The sequence below is a fragment of the Diadema antillarum genome, unplaced genomic scaffold (genome assembly GCF_040938485.1).
Source record: "Diadema antillarum isolate AM-2024a unplaced genomic scaffold, OU_Dant_1.0 scf00000019, whole genome shotgun sequence".
Lineage (NCBI taxonomy): Eukaryota > Metazoa > Echinodermata > Echinoidea > Diadematoida > Diadematidae > Diadema > Diadema antillarum.
The window spans coordinates 175,245-197,614 of record NW_027270908.1 but is presented as its reverse complement, the minus strand read 5'-3'; the positions used below and the strand labels follow the sequence as shown (position 1 = coordinate 197,614).

The 22,370-nt window shown below is 37.8% G+C and overlaps 1 protein-coding gene across 1 annotated transcript; it reads right to left on the bottom strand.

Annotated features, from left to right (window-relative positions):
• Nucleotides 1–7,215: 7,215 nt before the first annotated feature.
• Nucleotides 7,216–20,840, bottom strand: LOC139728406 (polynucleotide 5'-hydroxyl-kinase NOL9-like). Its single transcript, XM_071639349.1, has 10 exons — nt 20,275–20,840; nt 19,149–19,578; nt 18,338–18,570; nt 17,562–17,659; nt 16,553–16,723; nt 15,487–15,688; nt 13,262–13,499; nt 12,589–12,667; nt 8,107–8,237; nt 7,216–7,317 (listed from the first exon to the last, which is right to left on the bottom strand). The coding sequence occupies exons 1-10, from the start codon at nt 20,838–20,840 to the stop codon at nt 7,216–7,218; spliced, it is 2,250 nt and encodes a 749-aa protein (XP_071495450.1).
• Between the last annotated feature and the right edge of the window lie 1,530 nt (nt 20,841–22,370).

Below are 22,370 nucleotides of genomic sequence, written 5' to 3'. Positions count from 1 at the left end.
CTAAAGCCTAATTGGTGCCACCATCGCTGGATGAGAAGAATACAAGTCCCTGACGTCACTGTAGAACAATGCTATAAAGAAAAGCGAAGAAAATCCCCCCCAAAAATAATTCCTTTTTTAATAGAAAGGACACATTCCTTCGATTTGTTATTAACACACTGTTAAAGGGTAATATAATTTCTCCTGCTTTCTGAAAGGTTAGTCAATCGCTCTTTCAGTATGCTTGGAAAATGAAATTATGTTCAATTCTCTTTGATATTATATACAGCAGTGTTCTGTGGTGATGTCACGAAGTCTTCATATCAATCACACACCCATCCACACACACACACACATACGCACACACACACACACACACAAATGCATACTGAATATTCCAGGAGGTCAATGAGAAACTCGTTCACTGCAGCCGTGCCTGACAAAAAGGTTCCGCCAACTTTATTATTCCGTTTCATTTTGCTCAACAAGGAAATGGACAAGGTACAGTTGCAAAACATGAATCACCACACCACACCGCTTTGAATGATGCCAAAATTGGCCACAGACATCCTGTGTTGTCTTGATAACAGCCTACACTTAAGATCAAATTAATGGGACTTTTAAAAAGACACAAAAAACACATTTATCTCTACATGCATTTCTTCGCAGAATAGTCTTTGACGAATGGACATGATGTTCTACTACCAAGAAGTGTGCAGTTTTATATGAAAATGATAGTGTCTCACGAACTTTTTTTTTTTTTTTTGGTGGGGGGGGGGGGGCTTTGGCACATTTTATCAAGGGAATACAGTCTTTGTGCTGGCATTTCTCATACATGAACATCATACATTGCAGATGATTTTCAATTAAAGATACGACAAAGTACACTGGAAAGTCAACACAAACAAGTCTTTAGGAGCAGGGGAATCTTGTTTACAATAGCAGGTCTGGTGTTAAAAAAAGAGTAGCTGAAATCGACAGAGAAAACAAAACAAACGAAATGAAGGTACTTGTTCCAATGGAACTAAAACAGAAGGGAGGGGAAAACAGAGAGAGAGAGAGAGAAAAAAAAAATGTTTTGTGGTATTCTTTGCGACATCAGACCACTTTCTTTGAGTTTCTATTTTACTTAATAAAAAAAACATAACTTATGGAATGTCTGAAGACATAATGATTTACTTCGTGCTATCAGAGGGTAGTAAAATTGTTTTTAACAAGTCACTTGGTATCTTTCAAGGTGATTTGCAGTATTTCAGGATATGACTTATAGTGGCGTAGTTTTATTCCTTTAGTTTTTGTCTAGATTTACTAATAATAAGAGGTGAGACTCACATAAGACACACAAGGTGGGGGTGGATTCTGTTTGGTGAGAATGTTTGCACAAATTCACATTCCTCTCTATTTCTATGCCCCTATGGCACAATGATGCAACATAAAATTTTTGCAAAAATTTACAACCTGATCTGAACACACACATTTTTTTTTTCTTCAAATATCAATGGATGTTATTATCACACAAGAATGTGACCAAAGCATGATTTGTGGTGCAATTCATTACATGTACTATAATCCAATTGACTTATGCAAAGTAAAACAAGACACGTAGAACAGCTACAGTTTTGTAAAAAACGGAAGTTAAATAAGAAAGTTATGGAATTTTTAGCCTTCTTTTTCACTGACTGGTAATATTTGCAATAAAAAATACCAGTACTCACAAATTGGGAGATGTTGCACCTGTAATCCCTGTCCATGATTGAGTACATGTGCCATCGAACAATAAAAATATCAATCAGCGCGAAGTATGAAGAGTGCGTGTGCTTGATGGGCTCACAAACTATTTTGTTACACACAAAAGAAGCACCTGAATGGGGTCACCGAAAGCCAGAATCTACTGCGCTCGGCCTTGATCACTATGTACATCTTCATACAGGTTTTATAGCAAAACATGTGCACACAACATTGGAAAAAAGGCAAATTACTGTATACTGCAATACATGCAGTTTTCATACAGAAAGAAAACAGAAATTTGATAGAAGATGGGCAGCATAACACGAATAAACATGAATTTAGGTCACGAATGCAGGCACTCTTGTCTACATTTTGGGAACCTGGTAGGTCTATAGGGCCTACCAGGTTCCTGTAATTATCAGCTAATGCAGTAAGGAAAGGGTTATAAAAGCCAACTTGAACATGATGCGAAATTGCATTTAACATTGCAAAAAATTTGAAAAGAAATCATTACAACCATGATTGACAAAGATTTCAGTCACAAGAGTGAAGACGGCACAATATTTGCAGAATCAGGTAATAGATGTTATTGCCTGGCAGCATACATATACAGACTCATAAGACTTGAGCTTTCTCCAGGAAAACACATAATTTTTGTTGGAAAATACAAAAATGCATAGCTAATTAGTCATTCAGGAATGTGCTAATTGTATTGGTAATTGATGGGGGAATTTTATTCACACAGCTGCTCCAAGATGGGGTTATTGCCCATGTTCACAAGAAATGCATCAAAACTGAGTTGTTTCCCAGTTTCCTGCTGCAAACACTTTGTAGCATGCATATAAAAAAAAAAAATCAGCATCAGCAGATGTAAGACCATAACTTACTCTGATTGGAAAATTTGTTGCAAATATTTCATTTACAGATAATCACCCACACACTAGGTTCGGTAGAAGCTTATGGACTCAAACATTGACTTAAAAAAAAAGGACAATTTTGTTTCACATGTTCATTGATCAACTTCCTAAAGCTCTCTTTGTGTGGCTGTGGTCATGATTGTCTGAAACAAGAGATGAATGACCTTTTGTAAAAAACTACAAATACAGGAGAAGGCACAACCTGGGGTTGTTGCTGTGTTTTCAGTACACATAAATCTTCAATCTTTTGCATGAAGAGTGAGAACTCCTTTCCTTTGAAGATTTTTTTTTTTCTGGAAAAAAAGATACATTTTATGTGAGATTTTTGTCAATAAATACATAGCTATATATATACATACATACACTTCTCATAAGTTGATCTGAATGTACAGGTGTATTTACAACATGGGTACATGCTTTACAGTAATAAAAATATCTCTTAATGCCCTTTCAAACCCCTGCACATACCCATGTATTGTGCAGGAACAACGGATCCTAACCAATTAGGAGTTGTATTCACAGTCCCTACTCATCATAAAGTGGCAATGAACACTACAAGAGACCCCGGGGGTATAGAATATAGTGTAATGGCACTTTCTTTCATGTTTTTGTCCCAGGAAGACTGTTGGAAGCAGAAGGGCACTTCTACAAACTCGATAGTATGACAAAAGGTTGTCCCAGAATTTATCTGAGCATGCACAGAAGATATACTACCTGCCACCCTCTCGATTTTGTGAACTGCCTTGGATAAAGGCACTGTCGGTGATATACTGCTTGAACGGTGATGGCTCTGAAATCTATCAGACACACTGGACCTGATATTTGGAACTCTCTTTCTTCAGAAATTCGAACTTTAAAGTCTATGTATTCTTTCAAGAAAGCTGTAAAGACAATGCTGCTCTCTGGATATCAGTGATCTTATAATGTCATTGCAATTGTATTGTATATGAAATTCCCTCGTGGAACTATCGCCGTTCTGAATTTCTTGCGTAATGTTATGTAACCGACCATGACCTGTAACTGTTCACCTGTACCTCGGTAAGAAAATACTTTACTATTCAGTAATCCAGGTGATCTAATTTTGTGTATTTGCGAAAGCAGACAGACCTCTCCCCTCTCCTTTCTCCTATCCTATCTCTATGCAAGTCATCCCTCCCCCTATTTTCCTATATATTATGTATTATGTACGAGGGCTGCATGCAAATCAAGCATTGCTTAAGCTGTAGCCCTTCTGCGTTATTCATTGCATCGCTGATATGTTCTTTTGTACATTGTAAAGGCAATGAGGAAACTGTATTGCTGTATAGGTAATGAAGAAACTTACTTTGTTAGCAACTAATGTTTATGTATATCCATTTATATGTATGGTACCATCAATGTATATGATATATATGTGCATGTATCTGCATGAGCAATGATATAATGCAGGAACCAATAAAATCAAATCAAATCAAAAAGTTCCCTGTGTCTCTACAAGTGTGCGATTGATCAGAAACTGCTCAGAGTCGCTCAAATAGCCATTTGGTGAGTGATTACTTTTACATTTTGAAAATATGGAACCGTACAAATTTGGTCTCGATGCTTAGAAGTCCAGGAAATATATGGATTTCAAACTTTAATTTGGAATTGTGACATTGAACTAGTATGTTCTGTTCATTACCATGCCAAATCACAAGATTATGCACTGCAAATGGTCCTGTGCATTGTATTTTGTTTTTGTTCTTCTGGGGTTTTTTCATGAAGTATTTTGTCAGATATTTTTTCTAACAAACTGTTATAAGCTACAGAAATCATTCCATCTCATTGGCTGACGGCAAATTTGTTTGACAAATTTGTCGGGCAAAATGCTGAATGAAATGCCCCCTAGAACTTCCAGAATTGCCACTACTGCTCAATCATCACTAAAACAAACAATTCACAAGGCCTGCTGAAATTGTACATCGTTCTTACGTCATATCTTCATACACAAACTATGCACAGATTGAGAGCCTGAAGTAGGACAAGTAACTTTTTGCACCAAGTTCCAGCTCTGCCGTCTGCAAAGAACGACAAAAAGACCCCTGGTGTCATTTTGTAAGAGATATCACGGCAGTAATTGTTGCTAGAATGGCAACTCCTTGTAGAAACAGCCAATAAGAAAGCCTGATTATTGTCACTATGATGAACCTCCGAGTGCAGCAAGAGTTGCTACTATAGCAACTATAACTTTTAAAAAATAAAACAAAATACAATGGAGCCTCGGTGGTAAGTAGTGAGGCAAGTTGTGTCAAATTGTGTCCCACACTAACTTCTAAAAAATGAATGCCCAGTGGTGACAAAATTTGGCAAGAAGGACAAAATTAATGTACAGTATTTCTCAAGTGGAATGAATGATGAAGGGTCTTGGGGTTAACCCCCCAAATTTCCACACTATCCCAGTGATACTACATGTATCATTCCACAGTCATCTTTTAAACACAGTTTCCGGCCTCTCTGTAGAGTTGGATTTCATCATGCTTTGGATTTTAAATGAGAGTTCTGTCTTCAAGAAGGGGAGTTCTGTTTTCAATAAGGGGAGTTCTGTTCTCAAGAAGGGGAGTTCTGTTTTCAAGAGGGCGAGATTGTCAATGGGGTTGGAGGAAATTGCAGCTCTTGTGATTGAAAAGGTTGAAAGTGTTCATGAGGAGGTCACCTCAGATTTTCACGGGGGAAGTCCACTTGAGGTTGGAGTTCACTTTGCTGGACAGTAGGGTGGTACATACAGAGCAGTGAAAGTTACCTGGAAACCAAACGACAACGTCTCCCCATTGGCTTGTACACATATCGTTTACGTACTATACTATTAACAATTACAGCCACAACTTCTGATCCTTCCAGAGTTGTAAATGATTTTGAATGGATACTCACTAGAGTTGATGCATTTGCTAAATTACTCGAAAAAAAGGGGCAAATATTTTATGAACAAATAAACAGTAGAGTTGAGATGAGATGTCATCATCAGTTCTACCAAATTGCACATGAGATTTTGATCAATATCAAATCATGTCATATCAAATTCTGACAAGCTTGAAGACTCCTTAACCTCCATCATTTAACCCTATTCTATCTGGGAGGGGGGCATCTCGCGCCACGATTCCGCAATGCGCAAAGATTTTGCCGAGTCGTTTCATGACTTTTTTCATTGAAGTCCCCCGCATATTTTGAGACCCAATTTGCGACGTCTGGGTACATCTTTTTGAAGTTACGTAATGTTTTGCATATGCATGTTAAAGGGAAGATAAACCCCAAGAGCAATGTGGATTGAGTGAAAGCAGCAACATTAGTCAAACACATCAGTGAAAGTTTGAAGAAAATCGGACAATCGATGCAAAAGTTATGAATTTTTAAAGTTTTGGTGTTGGAACCGCTGGATGAGGAGACTACTAGAGGTTATGACGTATGAGTGGACAACAATACCAAGAAAATATAAAGAAAATTGTACAAAAATCAATTTTTCATGAAAATTACAAATTCCATCAACTTGATATTGACATATGTTAAGGGTAGCAATTATTCCCCCTGCTTTCTGAAAGAGGTTGGTCCATTGCTCTTTCATAATTCTAGAAAAGTGAATTTTTGTTGAATTTCCTTTATATTTTCTTTGTATTGTTGTCCACTCATACGTCATATCCTCTAGTAGTCTCCTCATCCAGCAGTTCCAACACCAAAACTTTAAGATTTCATAACTTTTGCATCGTTCGTCCGATTTTCCTCAAACTTTCACTGATGTGTTCTACTAATGTTGCTGCTTTCACTCAATCCACATTGCTCTTTAGGTTTACCTTCCCTTTAACCCGAAAACACCTCAAATTCATGATATTGTGTGCAAATCCAATGCAAATTGTGTTTTTTGGTTAAACTGATATAAATTAGATTATTTCAACTTTTAACAATCAAAATTAATGAATTCTAATGTAGATAAGCTTGAAAAGTGCCTGCACCAAATTTTGGCAAAAAACAATAGAAAACAAAAGGTCGACAAAACAATAAAATACATAAGAAATTAACAAAGCAATAAAAAACAAAAGAAAATGATTTTGATTGTGCTATCTTTTACAAGAAAATTGTTTGATGTCTTGAGGAGCTCTGACACAAAAATTTAGCAATCCTTCAGCCTGTTTAATGGAGTTATAGGTGAAAATATGATTTCATGCATAAATTTGCATAATTAATCTACTAAAAATAGAAAGCCAATATTTTTCTATTGTATGACCATGTAATCTTATAGTTGACATCCGGCTCTATCTTCAGGCATAATTTTGTGGCGATCATGTGATCAGCGGCCGAGATCTGAAGAGGGGGTCAAATTGCCCCCCATAAAAACTTGGTTTCAAATAGCCCAGTTAGAATAGGGTTAAAGCCAACTGCATTGTTCGATATTACTCTAATGCTATTTGCGTCCGAATGGGGATGGAGTGGAGTTTCCCTTGTCAGGCCTTTAGAAAGGAGAGAGTAATCTGATGTTCTTCATGAGGAGTCACACGAGCTGGATTGCGTATCGCTTTCACTGCCACGATGAGGATACTCAAACACCTAAGGTCACCTTTCACAGACCCTCGGATGTCTTTAACGCCTATCTCTTGAGGTAAGACTTGGCCTTGAGTGGTCGAGAGCCGGTGATCTCATTGTCATACTTCGGGCACACGTAGGGTGCTTCCTGCTTCATTGATAAGACCTGACAAAAAGTCAACACAAACGGATGATTTCACATACAATGTAGCAATAAACATTGCACATACTGTTTCATTTGGTGCTGGCACACTGTAAAACCAGAAATATTTGTGGCATGAAATTTATGTGAATTGGAACCAACAATCTTTTTCATGGTGTGAAATTTCTGCGAATTGCCACTGGCATTCAATGCATATAGTGGAGACGAGAACTTTGGCATGCATTTAATTTCTTGAATCTTGACTCTCGCAAATATGCAAAATCAAAATGCACTAAGAAATTCATGGTTTTACAGTATATAAAGATTGCAAACATGACCGAAAGAATGCATCTATGTGATACCTATTAGGTTTTGAGGAGTGTACAACCTTGCTCTCATTTTAAATCTGTTTAACACCACCTATTTTTACATGCTTCCTTCCTCACTGAAGCCTGGCAAGTTTTGAAAAAAGGATAATTTGTGAAAGCATCTCATACCTGTGAATGATTTAATGGCACTTCACATATTTCAGAATTGTCATTTCAATGTACAGGCACATAACATTCTAGATAAATCTCACTAGCCACAAACACACAGAATTTAAAACAACAAATGAAAGATCTGCTTTTTTTAATAAACTGCTTCATTGAAATGATTTTATTTAATTTTTTTTTTTTACTTATGATACAAGGTCAATAAATCTCTTCTATGGCTCACACAAATTATCATGTTGATTGTGTGTGTGTGGGGTATGGCCTTACATACACAAGGACAGAAGAAATGCTAGATTATTATGAAAGGGACTCAACGTACTTGATTGAAAATACAATCTGGAACGGACAGTGCACCAATGACAAGTGTGTTTATCCGTGGCAAATCATCGTCAGGCACAGCCGGTAGGATGTAGAAGTTCCTCCTTTCATGGTCTATATTCCGTAGGATACCTGTAGCAAAAAACAAAAAAACAAAAACAAAAACAAGAATGAAGAAGATTCATTTCGATGACGCACAGACATATTGAAATGACACTTCACACATTAATATGGGCATTCGCATGGGCATGAATTGAATACTTTTGAGCATAATATTTTGAGCCTAGTATCAATTTGTTACTGATATTTGTCAAACACAAGTCATCATATAGGGACTCCCTGGTATCATTACCTCTAAAAATAAAGTGTTTCTTTCCGATTTTTCTCCCCCACCCATCCACTTTCCTTCTCTTCTTTCTTCTTTTTTTTTCTTCCAGCTTCCTTTCACTTCGCTTTCACCTTCTTCTCTTTTTCCTTGTTCTGATTCACTTCCCTTTTGCTGCCATCTTCCTCCACTTATTGATGTTTTTCCATCTATTCACATTGTTTCTTTCTTCTCTTTATAGCCTCTTCCTACTCAGCTGCCCATTAAAAACACGATCATTCTCACACACAAACAGAGAACACACTACCACACACATGTACACACACAACAAAAACAACAACATACTAGTACACAGGTACTCACACAACACCCATGCATTCAAACACAAATAGAACACACACCCACACATTTAGTCATAAAAAGGGTCAGAAAAGTATTTTGTGATATGTAAGTGCATTATCAGTTTTGTGGAAGCTATTTTTTACAACTTAAACCACTGAGTCATGGGAAAAAACCCTAAAATACTCAAGAAAAAAATAAGAAAATCAATCATTCATTCTATGGAGCAAAGTTGACCTTCAATATTCAACCCAGCATGCTATATATGTCAACACTGCTTATTATGTACATACAAGAATCTCAACTATGAAGATGTCTTGTGTGATGAGAATCGATTCAGATATTTCACACACACACACACACACACACACACACACACACACACAAAGAACAATTCTTTTTTTCCCGCAAAGTAATCAAAGGGAGAAATAAAGCATTAAGAGCTTTGTTTTGATGACAAACCCTTCAATCAAAATGGGGGACTTGGAGCAGAGTTCACAACACTTTCATATTTTTCATTAGATATATGCAACTGCAACCCTCTTTATCATTTAAATAAAAAAACAACAACAACTTTGAAATGGGGAGATGAGACCAAATGAAACTCATTTCAAAATTATGTCTTGGATGTACTTGAAGTAACTACTTGGGCACTGAAAATTCTTCTGTATAATACTTTGAAATGTCACTCTACTTTTGTGCAACTTTCAAATTCATAAACATGATATAGTTCTTAGTGACACATGCTCTTGAATGCCTTTTTTTCTTCTTAAGCAGGTGGAGAAGTTTCATGATAGTTTTATATCATTATTTCACAGCTTCATACCACATAAATAGATGTAACATAAACATAAGTAGAACTGAAGAGATAATTTTGGTGGGGAAATATTTGAACACTGAAAACAAAGATGAGATACACTTAATCTTGAAATATCAAATATGGCAATGCCCAGTTCCTGCCAAAAATGGTCTCTGTATGACATCGAGAGGGGAGATATTAAAAAAGAACTAGAAATGTCGCTATGGCGACTGGTATGCCTCCGCCATAATGCATGATTCTCCTAATAGGTCTAGATAGTACATGTGGACAATCTGTGATTACATTTTCACAAAATTGGCAAAATATTAAAATTACAAGTTTGTCACAAATGTGTTGAATGTTCACCTTCCTTGACCTAGGTTTAATTGGATGAATAGGAGAGCATGTATTTGGGATTTAAGGACATTAACTTGACTTTGACAAATTCATAGGTTTATGCATTTAGTAATTTTCAAGGTATGGAGAAAAAGTGCAATTTCTGTATTGAATAGTAAATTGTTACCAGTTTCATCTGGCCTTTGACCCTAAAATTCATAAGATAATCACTGTCAGGCAGAACATGCATAAATACAATAGATGTAGTACGTTTCAAGATAACTTGAGCCACTTCCGAGATATGGAGGAAAAAATCAGTTCAGCACTTTCACTTATCTTTGACCTTTGACCTTTGAGGCAGAAACAAAAGAAAAAAAACTTTCCAGAGAATCTCTATTAGGTTATACATGCATACACCAAGTGTTGCATAAAGGAAATAATAAAATTTTGAAGTGTTGCCCTTGACATTTGACCCCTGACCTTTGACCCCATGAATCCTAAATTCTCTAGGTAATCACTGTCAGTCAGTACATGTATATATACTATGTTTCATGAAGATATGAAGATACCTTGAACAATTTCCAAGGTACAGGGAAAAAGGAGAAGTTTTAATATTTTTACTTGACCTTTTGACCTTTAACCTTTGACCTCATGACCCAAACTTTCACCAGAGAATCTTAATTGGGTAATACACGTATACAATAAGTTTCATGAAAATATCTTCAGGCATTGCATAGATATGGTGGAAATAGTAAAATTTTATGTATTTGACATTGACCTTTTGACCTTTGACCTTGAGCATGTGCACCCAAAAGTTGATAGGCACAACTTCACCCCCTAATACACATATGTGCCATGTTTCATTAGGATACCTCAAAAGGTTTTGATAGTTACCTTGTCCACAAAATTCATTACGGACGGACGGAAGGACGGACGGACGGACAACCCGAAAACATAATGCCTCCGGCACCACTTCGTGGCGGAGGCATAAAAAGTGATGAATAGGAACAAGATGTGGTTGCAATGCCTGGAGTAAAATTTCAAAATTACTGTTGTCCTCTTTTATTACATGTTATCTGGCAGTGACAGGGTATACCAATAAAAGAATACCATATTTACAGGTATATATTATCATTTGTTACAGCATCCCTTGAATCAGTTATACTGTAATTCCTTCATGTGAAATTACACCATTCAAAAAATGCAGTTCATAAGCAAAGTACATCAAGACAACAAAAAAAGCCCTCAAAATTAGTTTTTCATTCAAAGAGCTCTAATATAACAATTACAATTTGATCTGAAATTATTGCAAGGCACTATTGCTATAAAGCAAAGACACAGATATATCAGAGAAAGTCAACGTTATGAAAGTCAGTAGATTGAGAGTGCTGTCACAAAAAACAATCTCTGTCTAGATTTTCCAACGATATAAATCCACATCAATATTGAACGATATGTGGCGAGATACGTTTTATGTATGTGGCTGGTGGAACACCCACAAGCAATATGACATGGAAGCCTATAACAGTCTAGAATACAGATGGCAGCATCACCAAAAAATAAGGGGATAATTTTGAATGACTAACCATGGAGCTTCATACCCAGCTTAAATGAAATGTGTAGGGGAAAGATGTACATTTTTGTATAAATTGGCCATTGGCACGGGTGACCTTTGACCCTGTCAGAGATGAGGGCAGCACATCCAAAAGCCACAAAAGTTTGCTTCTACTCATAGTACACCTATATGCCTCTTGAGCAAATTTGAATAAAATTTGGCTGTAAATTTGGCCAGTCCAATGTACACGAGAAATGTGACACAGTGTAGGTGTCATGTTGCTTAACTGAAAGCATTGCAATTATCAGCACAAGTTCATTGAAATTGCAGCCATACCTGATTCTCAGTTTATTTATGTAACAGACTAATTCAGTTGTAGTAAAGGAGAATTCGGGACCAGGTACAGATTAGTCTAAACAAGAAACTTCAAAATCTGAAAAGCAAGGCAGTGAAAATTTGATCAAAGCTGGATGAAAAGCAGGGAAGTCATCGTCAAGTTATGCTATTCACAAAGCAGGTCTTGAACAGTCATTATAAATATGCAGATAGTGAGCTGAAGATGGCTATCACCTCACAACCTCAGCAGGATACTTTGTACATAAAATCTTTAACATTTTAAATGTTTTTGATAAAAAACTATGCCCCATCTCAAATCTTAACATGTCTAACTAATAAGTTTGAAGCCTGGAACAACATCATGGTTTACACATATCAAGCAAAAACATTTTAAGTTTTGTCATTTTTTAAAAATCTTTGTACATAAGCTATGGAAAATGGTCAGGTAATGACATCATCAGCTAAATCATTTGCATATTCAAATCAACTGTTAAAAAACTGTCTTGCACTTATAAGCAAATCATAAACATATGGTAACTTTGGTACTGTTATCCGATTTTAATCAGTTTTCACTATTTTGCTTGTAAAATTGTACTCTTTTTTCACACTAACTATTAACTTGTAAGGAATTCTCATGGACTGTAAAAATGATCTGGTATAGTCATAGATGTCATTGGATACAGTCAATAATCTTGAAATCTAATTCAATTGTGACTATTGTATTTATGTTTCATAGTGAATTGGAAGTGTTAGTTATTGGCCAACACAGAACTGGAGTACAACAAAAACTTACCAACACCAAGGCATTCGCTGACCGGAGTTGAACTGAAAGTGCGCAAACCATTCACCTCTTGGGTTCCAACTCTTTTCATCTACACATTATTTCATTTACAAAAGAAGAAGAGAAGCACAGCATTACAAAAAAGAATGCACCTTCTGAAAAACAAAAATTACAGAGAATACATTTGAAAGAATAATCACAGTTGTTGATTAAACAAGACATTGGAGGGGGGGGGTGGGTGGGGAGGGAAGAGGTCAATGGCTCCACCCCTATCCTCAAATCACTACAACGTTTGAAGAACTTAGTGGCCTCAGACAAACTTTATAAGAGATTACAAAATCATTTGACGATAAAAAGAAAAAAAATAGCTATCAGAAAATCAAATGATTCTTTTTTTTCCCCCAAATCACCTCCACAGAATGGTGGAAATTATTCAAACTATCTTACATTATTCTTTCCTAAAGAAATTATTCTTTTGATGTTTATATCACATCAGTAACAGTAAATGATTTCCTGGTATGATGCATGGTTTCTCAACAAATCATGAATCTGATAACACCAAGATTGTGAGAAATCTTTTCATTTTTCGTTATGACTTCATTTTCCTCAGTATATTACAGTTAATCATATCCTCTCTTGTTGAATGCAACATGACCTCAAGGTAGCCTTTTTTCCAAGACCTCACCTCCTCCCGAGATGTGCAGCACAGTCCCAGTATGTTCGCATTGGCAACATCAAGCAGATAATCTGGAGAAACCTTAGCGTGGCAAGCGTGTACTGACACTCGGTCCCAAGGCACCACACGAGGACAGACACTAGTCAAACCTTTGGCCGTTCTGGACTGGTTGAACAAGGCGGCGGGGTCAAGCAACGGGGTGAGAGCTGCCAACAGGTTCAGTTCTCGTTGAGATGACGACTGGGTGCTAGTGGAAAGAGAATTGAGAATAAACAAAATTAAAATCAAAACAGATAAATAAATAAGAAATTGAAAAAAAAAGTGAATATGAAATTGAAAAAAAAAGTGAGTAAAAACATATATAAGCAACATTCAAAACAGCAATAAAATCAATATCGGCAGTATAGTACTACTAACATCTTTGTCATTATCATCATCATACATGTAACTATTCAGTATAGTTTACTGCTATTTGATCTATTCTGATATTTTGTTGATTCTTGACTAACATTTGTCTCATATGTTATGCCCAAGTATTGCACTTCCACAAAAATGTTGACCGATATCAACATTAAAGGGGATGGCTAGTAACTGATCAGTGGGAATCAGTGGGAATGCTGAGGGATGATTGTTCCAATCCTTGTGGGATTCATTTAAGAGTACATTATATATCTATTGTTGTGTGAAAATTATTTGCTTCAGAATGGTCTCATATTCAAGTAATGTGCAGTTTAATGTTTCCAGGTAAGCGTCCCTGGTCAGTGACGGGGCATTAATCTGCACATTACTTGAATATGAGACTGTTCTGAAGCAAATAATTTTCACACAACAGTAGATATATAATGTACTCTTAAATGAATCCCACAAGGATTGGAACAATCATCCCTCAGCATTCCCAGTGATTCCCACTGATCGGTTACTAGCCATCCCCTTTAAAGACTCTCATGACAATCTCAAGCCCCAATCAGAGTCAAATCCCTAAACTGTCTCCCTAAGTCTCATCCACCATATCATGACTTTGCTTTCGTTACAACATGGAGTGAGACATCTTGGAGAAGAATACTCCAGAGTGTACTCACTCGATCTGATTAAAGCTCCCATGTTACTTTTTGAGAGTGGCAAATGAAAATGACTGACAAATGCACATACATGTGCTAGAAAAGCAAACATCATTTGGGAAAAGTTCACTTTATAAGACAATTTTCCAAATATGTGGTTACTTTGGCAATGCTTTATCCAATAAAGATAAAAAGCATGTTTTCATACCTCGATAATTGGAAGCAATGTGTATTCACTGTCACTAACCCTAAAAAGACTGGGGGGGGGGGGGGGGGGGGGGGCCTTTTCCAGGTTAGCATGCCTGTACAGTGACGGGACGATTAAACTGCACATTACTTGAATATGAGACCATTCTGAAGCAAATAATTTTCACACAACAATAGATATAATGTACTCTTAAATGAATCCCACAGGGATTGGAACAATCACCCCCCAGCATTCCCACTGATTCCCACTGATCAGGTCCTAGCCATCCCCTGTAAAGGAATGAATTACAAACTGTGGGAGTAGCCCATTCCGTAAAGTTTTACCCCATGTAGCATGAATGCCATGGCAAAGGTTCATCAGATATTCAAAAAATGTATGTTGCACACAAGCATTCACGAGACACTACATACACGTACATCAAGTTCCATATTTTATTGTTAAACACTCTTTTTCAAATTATGATTACAAATAAAGAGATATCAATATAACCTTCCTTCAAAGAAACTGATTGTTATCCTTTCCTATCCCCATATCTTTTAAATGCTTCACTTTTCCCTTTATTGACTCCCCCCCCCCCCCCCCCCAACTACACAGCTGATTTTTACAAAGCTGTAGATGACCAAAGCACTGCACTCATTTCTTGTGTCACATGAATGATATAATTCGTCGCTGGGGTGACAAGACCTCGTATCTGAAAATTTGGTGAAAATGACTTTTGTGGATTAATGGTCAGATAATCAGTTAAGTGATGTCCTATCCAAATCCTAGCTGTCTTACCCCAAAAATGAAGCCACCATGGCATGTCAAAGGAAAGGCTCTCCTACTTGATATAGTGCTTTGGCTGCCATGTTTTTGTGCTCTCCTGAACATTTGACATTTTGTAGATCGTATATGAGGTCTTGTAACCCCAACGATGATATATACATATGACTAAGTACTACAAATGTTTCAAGGTCAAAGTTCAGTACCTGTCAGACTGGGGGTTGGCCTTGATGGGTAGGAACATCTGAGGTTCATGGAGTGCATTGACCTGTTGGAACTTCAACTGGAAGAATCCATCCCCATCATCTTTCTGAAGTAAGCTCACTGGTTGCTCCTGCGGGTCCATCTGCACCATGTGTGTGGGCTGAGTGATGCGGGCAACCTCCTTCAGCAGTCGCAAACCCAAACCTGCAAATGGCAATGTTTGACATCTTTGAACGTAATGTACTAGTAAATTGAGCTGCCACTTTGAACTGAAAACAGCGGGGGGAATAGTTGCTACTGACAGAGTGTAAACTTTGTGGAATTCTCTTTATATTTTCTTTATACATCCTCACATAACAAACAGTTGTATTCTTCTTATCTGGCGATGATGGTGCTTAAAATTTAAAAATTCACATCTTTCGAACTGATGCTCTAATTTTCCTCAAACTTCACTGATGTTTTCTACCAATATTGCTGCATTCACTCAATCCACAAACATATTTGGGGTAAATTCCCCTTTAATGTACTCATGGAGAAAACCTGGGTCCTTGATGCTTCACCCCTGGTTGTCAGAATAGCGAGCTTTAGATTTGTGATGTGAACGCTAAGACAATGCAGCTTCCTGGGTTGAGCAATGGAAACAGCTATCTTGTGCACGTTTTTTTTTTTGGCCTGATTAGTGTTGTTTTAGCATTCGCGTCACAGATCTAAAGCTGGCTATCATTTTGAAGGACAAGATAAATGACAAAAAAAAGAATCAGCTTAAGATGACAGCCCACTTGTGTGAACTATAAGATTGTTCACAATAGAGCATTCACTGAAAATGATTTTGGGTACAAGTTGTGATTAGTCCCACAGATATTACTTTCACGTACATGTATACTATTACCGAATGTAATGTTATCATCTTCACCTTGTTCTTTGTCACATGTATTTTAATGAGAATTTGGAAATAAATGAAATGAAATGAAACGTGTGTAGGATTGCATAAACCTGGCCTTACATTATATGAAAGCCTGTCAACCGTAAAGGTGACACATTAGGGAGCGCGAGTCACCCACAACTAACCTTCGACCCATCCCATTGTGTTTATGAAGAGAGGCAGATGTGAGAACTTCTCTTTGTACTCCGCAAACAGGACAGAAATCATTTCCAAAAAACGGTCGGCATGCTCCGCAACGTTGACAACCCCAAGAAAATAAGCCTTGATGGGTACATTCTGGTGGGTGAAAGGAGGTCCTGGTGGGGAGGAAAAACAAATCATGGAATTCCACATTCAGGGAAGTGCACAAGTGAACACCAAAAGTTAGACCCCATGTGTTATGTGTGGGTGCTTACGAATCGTATGATCATATCATTCATTTGTAAGTAGCTTTAATACGGCCAGCGTATGAACCAACCAGTAGCGACAAAATAATTTTATTTACAGGTGATAGTGAGAATTGTTGCATCAAATAAAAAACAAATGTTCAACAAATTGTGGTTCAGTATTCATAGCTTTTTACTTTTTCAGGCAAATCAAATCAGGTTGCCCTTGCCACTCCCCCCCCCCCCCCCATTAAAAAAATATATATATATAGAGAAGGCACATTAGGTAGGTCACATGAGAAGAAACTCTGTCATTAAAAAAAAAGATAATGACTGATACCAATGCTGAGAGATGGTTCTCATTGTGAAGTCTGTGGCTGCTATGTACAATGCAGTATTGCCCAAGAAATGAGGAAAGTACAATGTAGTTGGCTACTGTACTGGCTACACTGAACAGGGAGCCACTACAGTACATAAATCTGACGTCTTTAAACAAGTGATTTCTCTCTGGAAGAATGCAGTGTCAACATTAGGCAGGTGGCTGCTGAGACAAGTTTGGTTGCATTAAAATTCCAGTACATCAATAATGCTGGGGATTTTGAGAATTAACTTAATATCTTAATATAATTTGCATCATAACTTATGAATTTTGAACAATGATATACTACAACACTTTCTTTGAATGAATTCACCGATGAAAACAGGACATTTTCTGCCATCACATGGCCTTGGAGCATTTTTTCTAACGTTACTTAAGTTCCAAGCTCACCTATAAGAGGCTGTCTTACTACATGTAGAGACAGGATGGCTGGCGCAGTAAATTCGGTCTGTCCTGGATCACATTCCAGGTAGCATACATCTTGTCCCCTGCACAAAGACAAATGAAAATACATAAACACATAAAAGAGACAAATATTTTCAATACACACATGTGCACACATACGGTATGTGACACATATCCTTAGAGAGAAACAGATATGGAGAGGCTAATGTATAAGAAATCAACAAAGCAACATTTAGATTGCATTTATTTAGTGATCACCATTTATATAATATTATATGGTTTCTGAAATTGATATTTACAAACATAATAGCTGGAGAGTCTAGAGATGTTTATGCTTACATATGTAAAATTAAATACAGATTTGTCCAATGGAAAGGAAAATCTCTAGTTCTCTTGTGATTTCTTAAAACTGGCAAGTGAGTATTGCACATGGTTTACAAGCATGATTTGAGGCATGCGTAAACCAACTTTAGTTTACATAATCCATCTTGCAAGTTCTTGCTGGCTGTAATTATGCAGCTATAAGATGCTGGGGATACAATGTAGGTGGAATGATTTATATGTGCCCATACAGCACATGCATGAAACAGAGTAAAATTTGGAGGCACATGATTACAGTGTACCACAATTTTTGGGCAAATGTGCACAGAAGAGCATGATCTTGCTGGGCTAATGTTTGACAACCTTTTCTCCACATATGGGCTATAGCTTTATAAGTAGTAAATAAAGAACTCTGGTTTTCACCGAACATGAGAATTTACCTATTCTGCAGGTTGTTGATGATGTACCGAATGCACGTCGACTTTCCCGAATTCTTTGCCCCGGCAAACATAACGCATGGTTTAGCGTCATCTCCACCGCAATCAAACAGTATTCGGGAAGTCGTTTCTTCGTACCCATCAAGGTAATGAAAGACACTGGGACCATGGCTTGCAGACGGGTCCAAAAACAATCCAACCTGCTTGCATATGTCCAAATGCTCCTTTGCAAGGTTCTTGAAAGACAGGAGAAAAATAGTGCAACTTGTAGTATTCATTTGGAAATCTGGGTTTATGCCATGAATAAAACAATCTCTACCTGTATTTCAACAAATGCTCAATGCAATAATTCTTGGAATTGAAAAATAGAGAAAAAGTTCCGAAAGAATGCAGTTCTACATATAGGTATTCACACACGACACAAGACACAAGAAAGTATGGGACAAGCCATCTGAGGTCTTCCTATAACCATTTCAACCAAATTCTTCGATAATTGTTCCACCTTCTGTAAGACTAGCTAAACAAACCACTATTTTGAGTGCCATGATTGGCTGGCTTTACTTGGAACACTTTTGCCATAGAGCTCAGGTACACAATACAGGGATAAGAATAAGAGCATGCATTTTGAAAAATATTGCGGTGTCAAGCTGAACATAACATCCTGTTTGAGGACAAGACTCGTTTTTAGAAACCCACAGAAAACAGGATTAAGGTGCAGTCGCTTATTTAAAAAATCCACAGTTGTTTAAAACCAACAGTACGTGTACAAGTTAAGGATTTATGGGAGAAAAAAAATCCAACAAAATATCTCTACCTTTTTCATGTTTCCAACAGTAAATAGATGTTTGAAGTTTTGATCATCATAGCTGGTGATATGTTTACTTGGTGCGTGCTGTAGTTCGGAGACAAGGAGCAGTACAGAGTCTGGCATCATTTCTGATATAACAGCATCTGGGCCTTCGCAAATCTCAAGGCTTTTGAGCTTTTCTCCGAGTTGATGCCTCTCGTCTCTACGCCACCCGTTTTGGGGAATCTTTTTGGTCTCGAGGCAGAGAAAACTGACCTTCAGTGGGCTGAAAATGGGCACAGGTTCCTCCGTCTGTGGCCCAATCTCATAGCCGAGAACACAGACCTTTCCAAAAAGGGACTTGACTTGGGCGAGGCCTCTTAGTGGTAGTCTCACTCCCCCCGGCAGTAGGAGTAGGTACATCGGGTGGGATGATTGGGTGGCTACCTGGAATATTCTTTTTAGTGAACCAAGCAAGCAGGGCAACTACGGGTATCATTGGTAATAATATGGCATAGATGTGACATCATCAAGAATTTTATATACACACAAGTTTTGTTTCAAGTGTGTACTCATTGGGATTGATTTCAGATTTAGGACCATTTCGGTTTCTACACATGGGACACTAAGCAGGAAACCTGAAATTCCGCTCATCCCCATGTTATCAGTTGGACCTGCATTATGTAGGTTATCTATGGAATACAATAATGTCACATGCCTCATAGAAATTATGTACCTTCATGTCTACATGCTGGTTGAGGATGTGTGAGCATGGCAATAGTGGCGCTGTCTAACTACAACATTATCTTTTTACTCCAGTCATTAATATACATACATGTTCAAGAAAAGTGTTCAAGGAGGGCTTTGTCAAGCCCTACTCTGATGCGAAAAAAAGAAGAAGAAAGACCAAGAACAGAAATTATTGAAAAAAACATTACTTTGATAACTCTGCATGGCAAACTGTAACTCAAATTCCGTCATTAGCTTCATAATGCACTGGGGTGGATTGAGAGACGAAAATTGTAGCTCACAACTGTTACATTTGTACATGCTTGATTCTTCTTGTAATGTAACACTGTCATTACTGAGAAAATTAAATACTAGAAAAATACAGTTTCACATGATCATGCCTGGCTAACACATGGTTACTCACTTGTAGGGTGGACTCACTGCATCTTTCGGAGAGTCACAAAAATCTCTGATCTCACTGTTGTCTTCTGAATCGTTGCCAGGGCTACCATCTTGGACATCATTCCCATTCTCCAGGTCCGACTGCTGGAAGGAGGAGGATGAATCTTGAAGGGACACACTGCCAAATGACTCTGACAGTTCAGTTGAGGGCGAGCGCTCGTGCATGACTACAGCATCTCTGCGGACCATTTTGAATGACTCATCACTGCTTCCCGACTGGTCACCTAGAGCATCTTTAGAAGAGGGCCCAGAGGGGCTGATGATCATGACCTCTGCACCATGACCACTGTTGGGATTGGGCTCCAGGTCATTCAGTGGGGAAAACTGATTATTACCCCGCTTGACTCTCTTGCTGGAGGGTGTACCTAGGGGAGTGCTGGCTAAGTGGTCGACCTCACTGGCCCCCTTCCTTGTTGGGGAATTCTTTCGTTGATCTGCTGGTACTTCGAGAACCTCAACCTGCTCCCTGTCCACAGAAGAAGAGCGTGCACCCTCCCTGGTTCTTGAGCGGGATCTCTTTGGTCCCATGATTTTCACTTGCAAGTATCACTATCTGCAAGTAGGGTGGAAAAGATCAATTTAAAGAAGAGAATGAAGATAGAAGTGTGTTCACCTTTAGCATGATCGATTCAAAAGAGGCCTCAGCTTTTGATCCCAGCAGAATTTTCGTCAGAGGCAAAATGACAAACATACAGGGTATGCAGACACAAGACAGTGTTACTGGACACACACACAACATGCACTGTCTGGGAGGGGCAAGGGTCACAGAACAAAGAAAACGAAAGGGGTAGGATAGGAGTTTTGCTTTGTTTTGTTTTTGTTTGTTTGTTTTTTGCTGCACTTGTAGCATACACAAATATTTCAAAATGTTGAACTATCATGATATTCGAGCATAATAAAATGTCTCTCATTAATGGAATCCTTTTCAGTGATTGTTCTACACGATATACTGTAGACAATGTTCGTTGAAAAAAGAAATGCCGATGGAAAAAAAAAATGTCCATACGTGACAATAGTCATAGTATTATTCATAGGACTAGCATTAGTGCACTTCCTATACCAGGCTGTCAACAATTTTTTTTTCATCAATAGCATATGTACATGCTATATCTCAAATGCTATCGCCCTGGTATTGGCCTAAAAGATAGACCATGCTGTATTTAAATCCTGTCCTGTCCTCTAGCTCTACTGCAATGCTGCACACTGGCACTGGTCTGACGGTTCCTGACCAGAACAAAAAAATCACTGCCTGACCACTAACTTTTTCAGGAATGGACCAGTAAAACATGGAAAAACTTGGTACCTACTGGTCTGACAAACAGGTCTGACCAGTAGAAAAAAAATGGGTTAGTGTGCAGCCCTGTCTACTGTACACTGAATCACAAATTTATATGACAAGGATCAGACTCAAAGCTTGTGAAATTTATGGTATCTACAAATCTAGAAAAGTGCAAACATCTTTATTATTCTCTTTCTTTAAGATTTTAAAACGTAGAGGTGTAGACTCTATTCAGAAGGTAGTTAGGAATAGAGCAACTGTTAGTCTGAGGGAAAACACCTTATGACCTGTGGTAGGCTGCTGTAGCTGAATGCATGCTAGTGTCTATTTGGGTGCGAAAGTACACTAGCGCCAAATAGGGTGAATAATGCTGAATACGCACTTGGTACTTGAATAATATGGTACCGGTAGGTGTCCAACACATCAACACTGTGCATTGAAACTGACACTCCTCTATCTATGCATTGCATATAACAGAACAATGATGCACGCATAAGACTACGCTCAGTGGTTTGTTACTCTTCACTGGGGATTTAAATATGTATCATACATTTTCACTGAAAAAAAAATGACAACAAACAATAGCAACAGCAAAACAATGACACATAAAATCTACATGTAGAAGTAGATAATAAATGCATGTAGGAAAAGCATTACATGCACTTCACACCTGTTGGCAGTACAGGTATGGCCCACAGGGTAGGGATGTTAATTTCAAAGCACAGCACAACTGAGTGATGAGAGCATCAAAATACATGTCACGTATTCAAAGCAGCTGC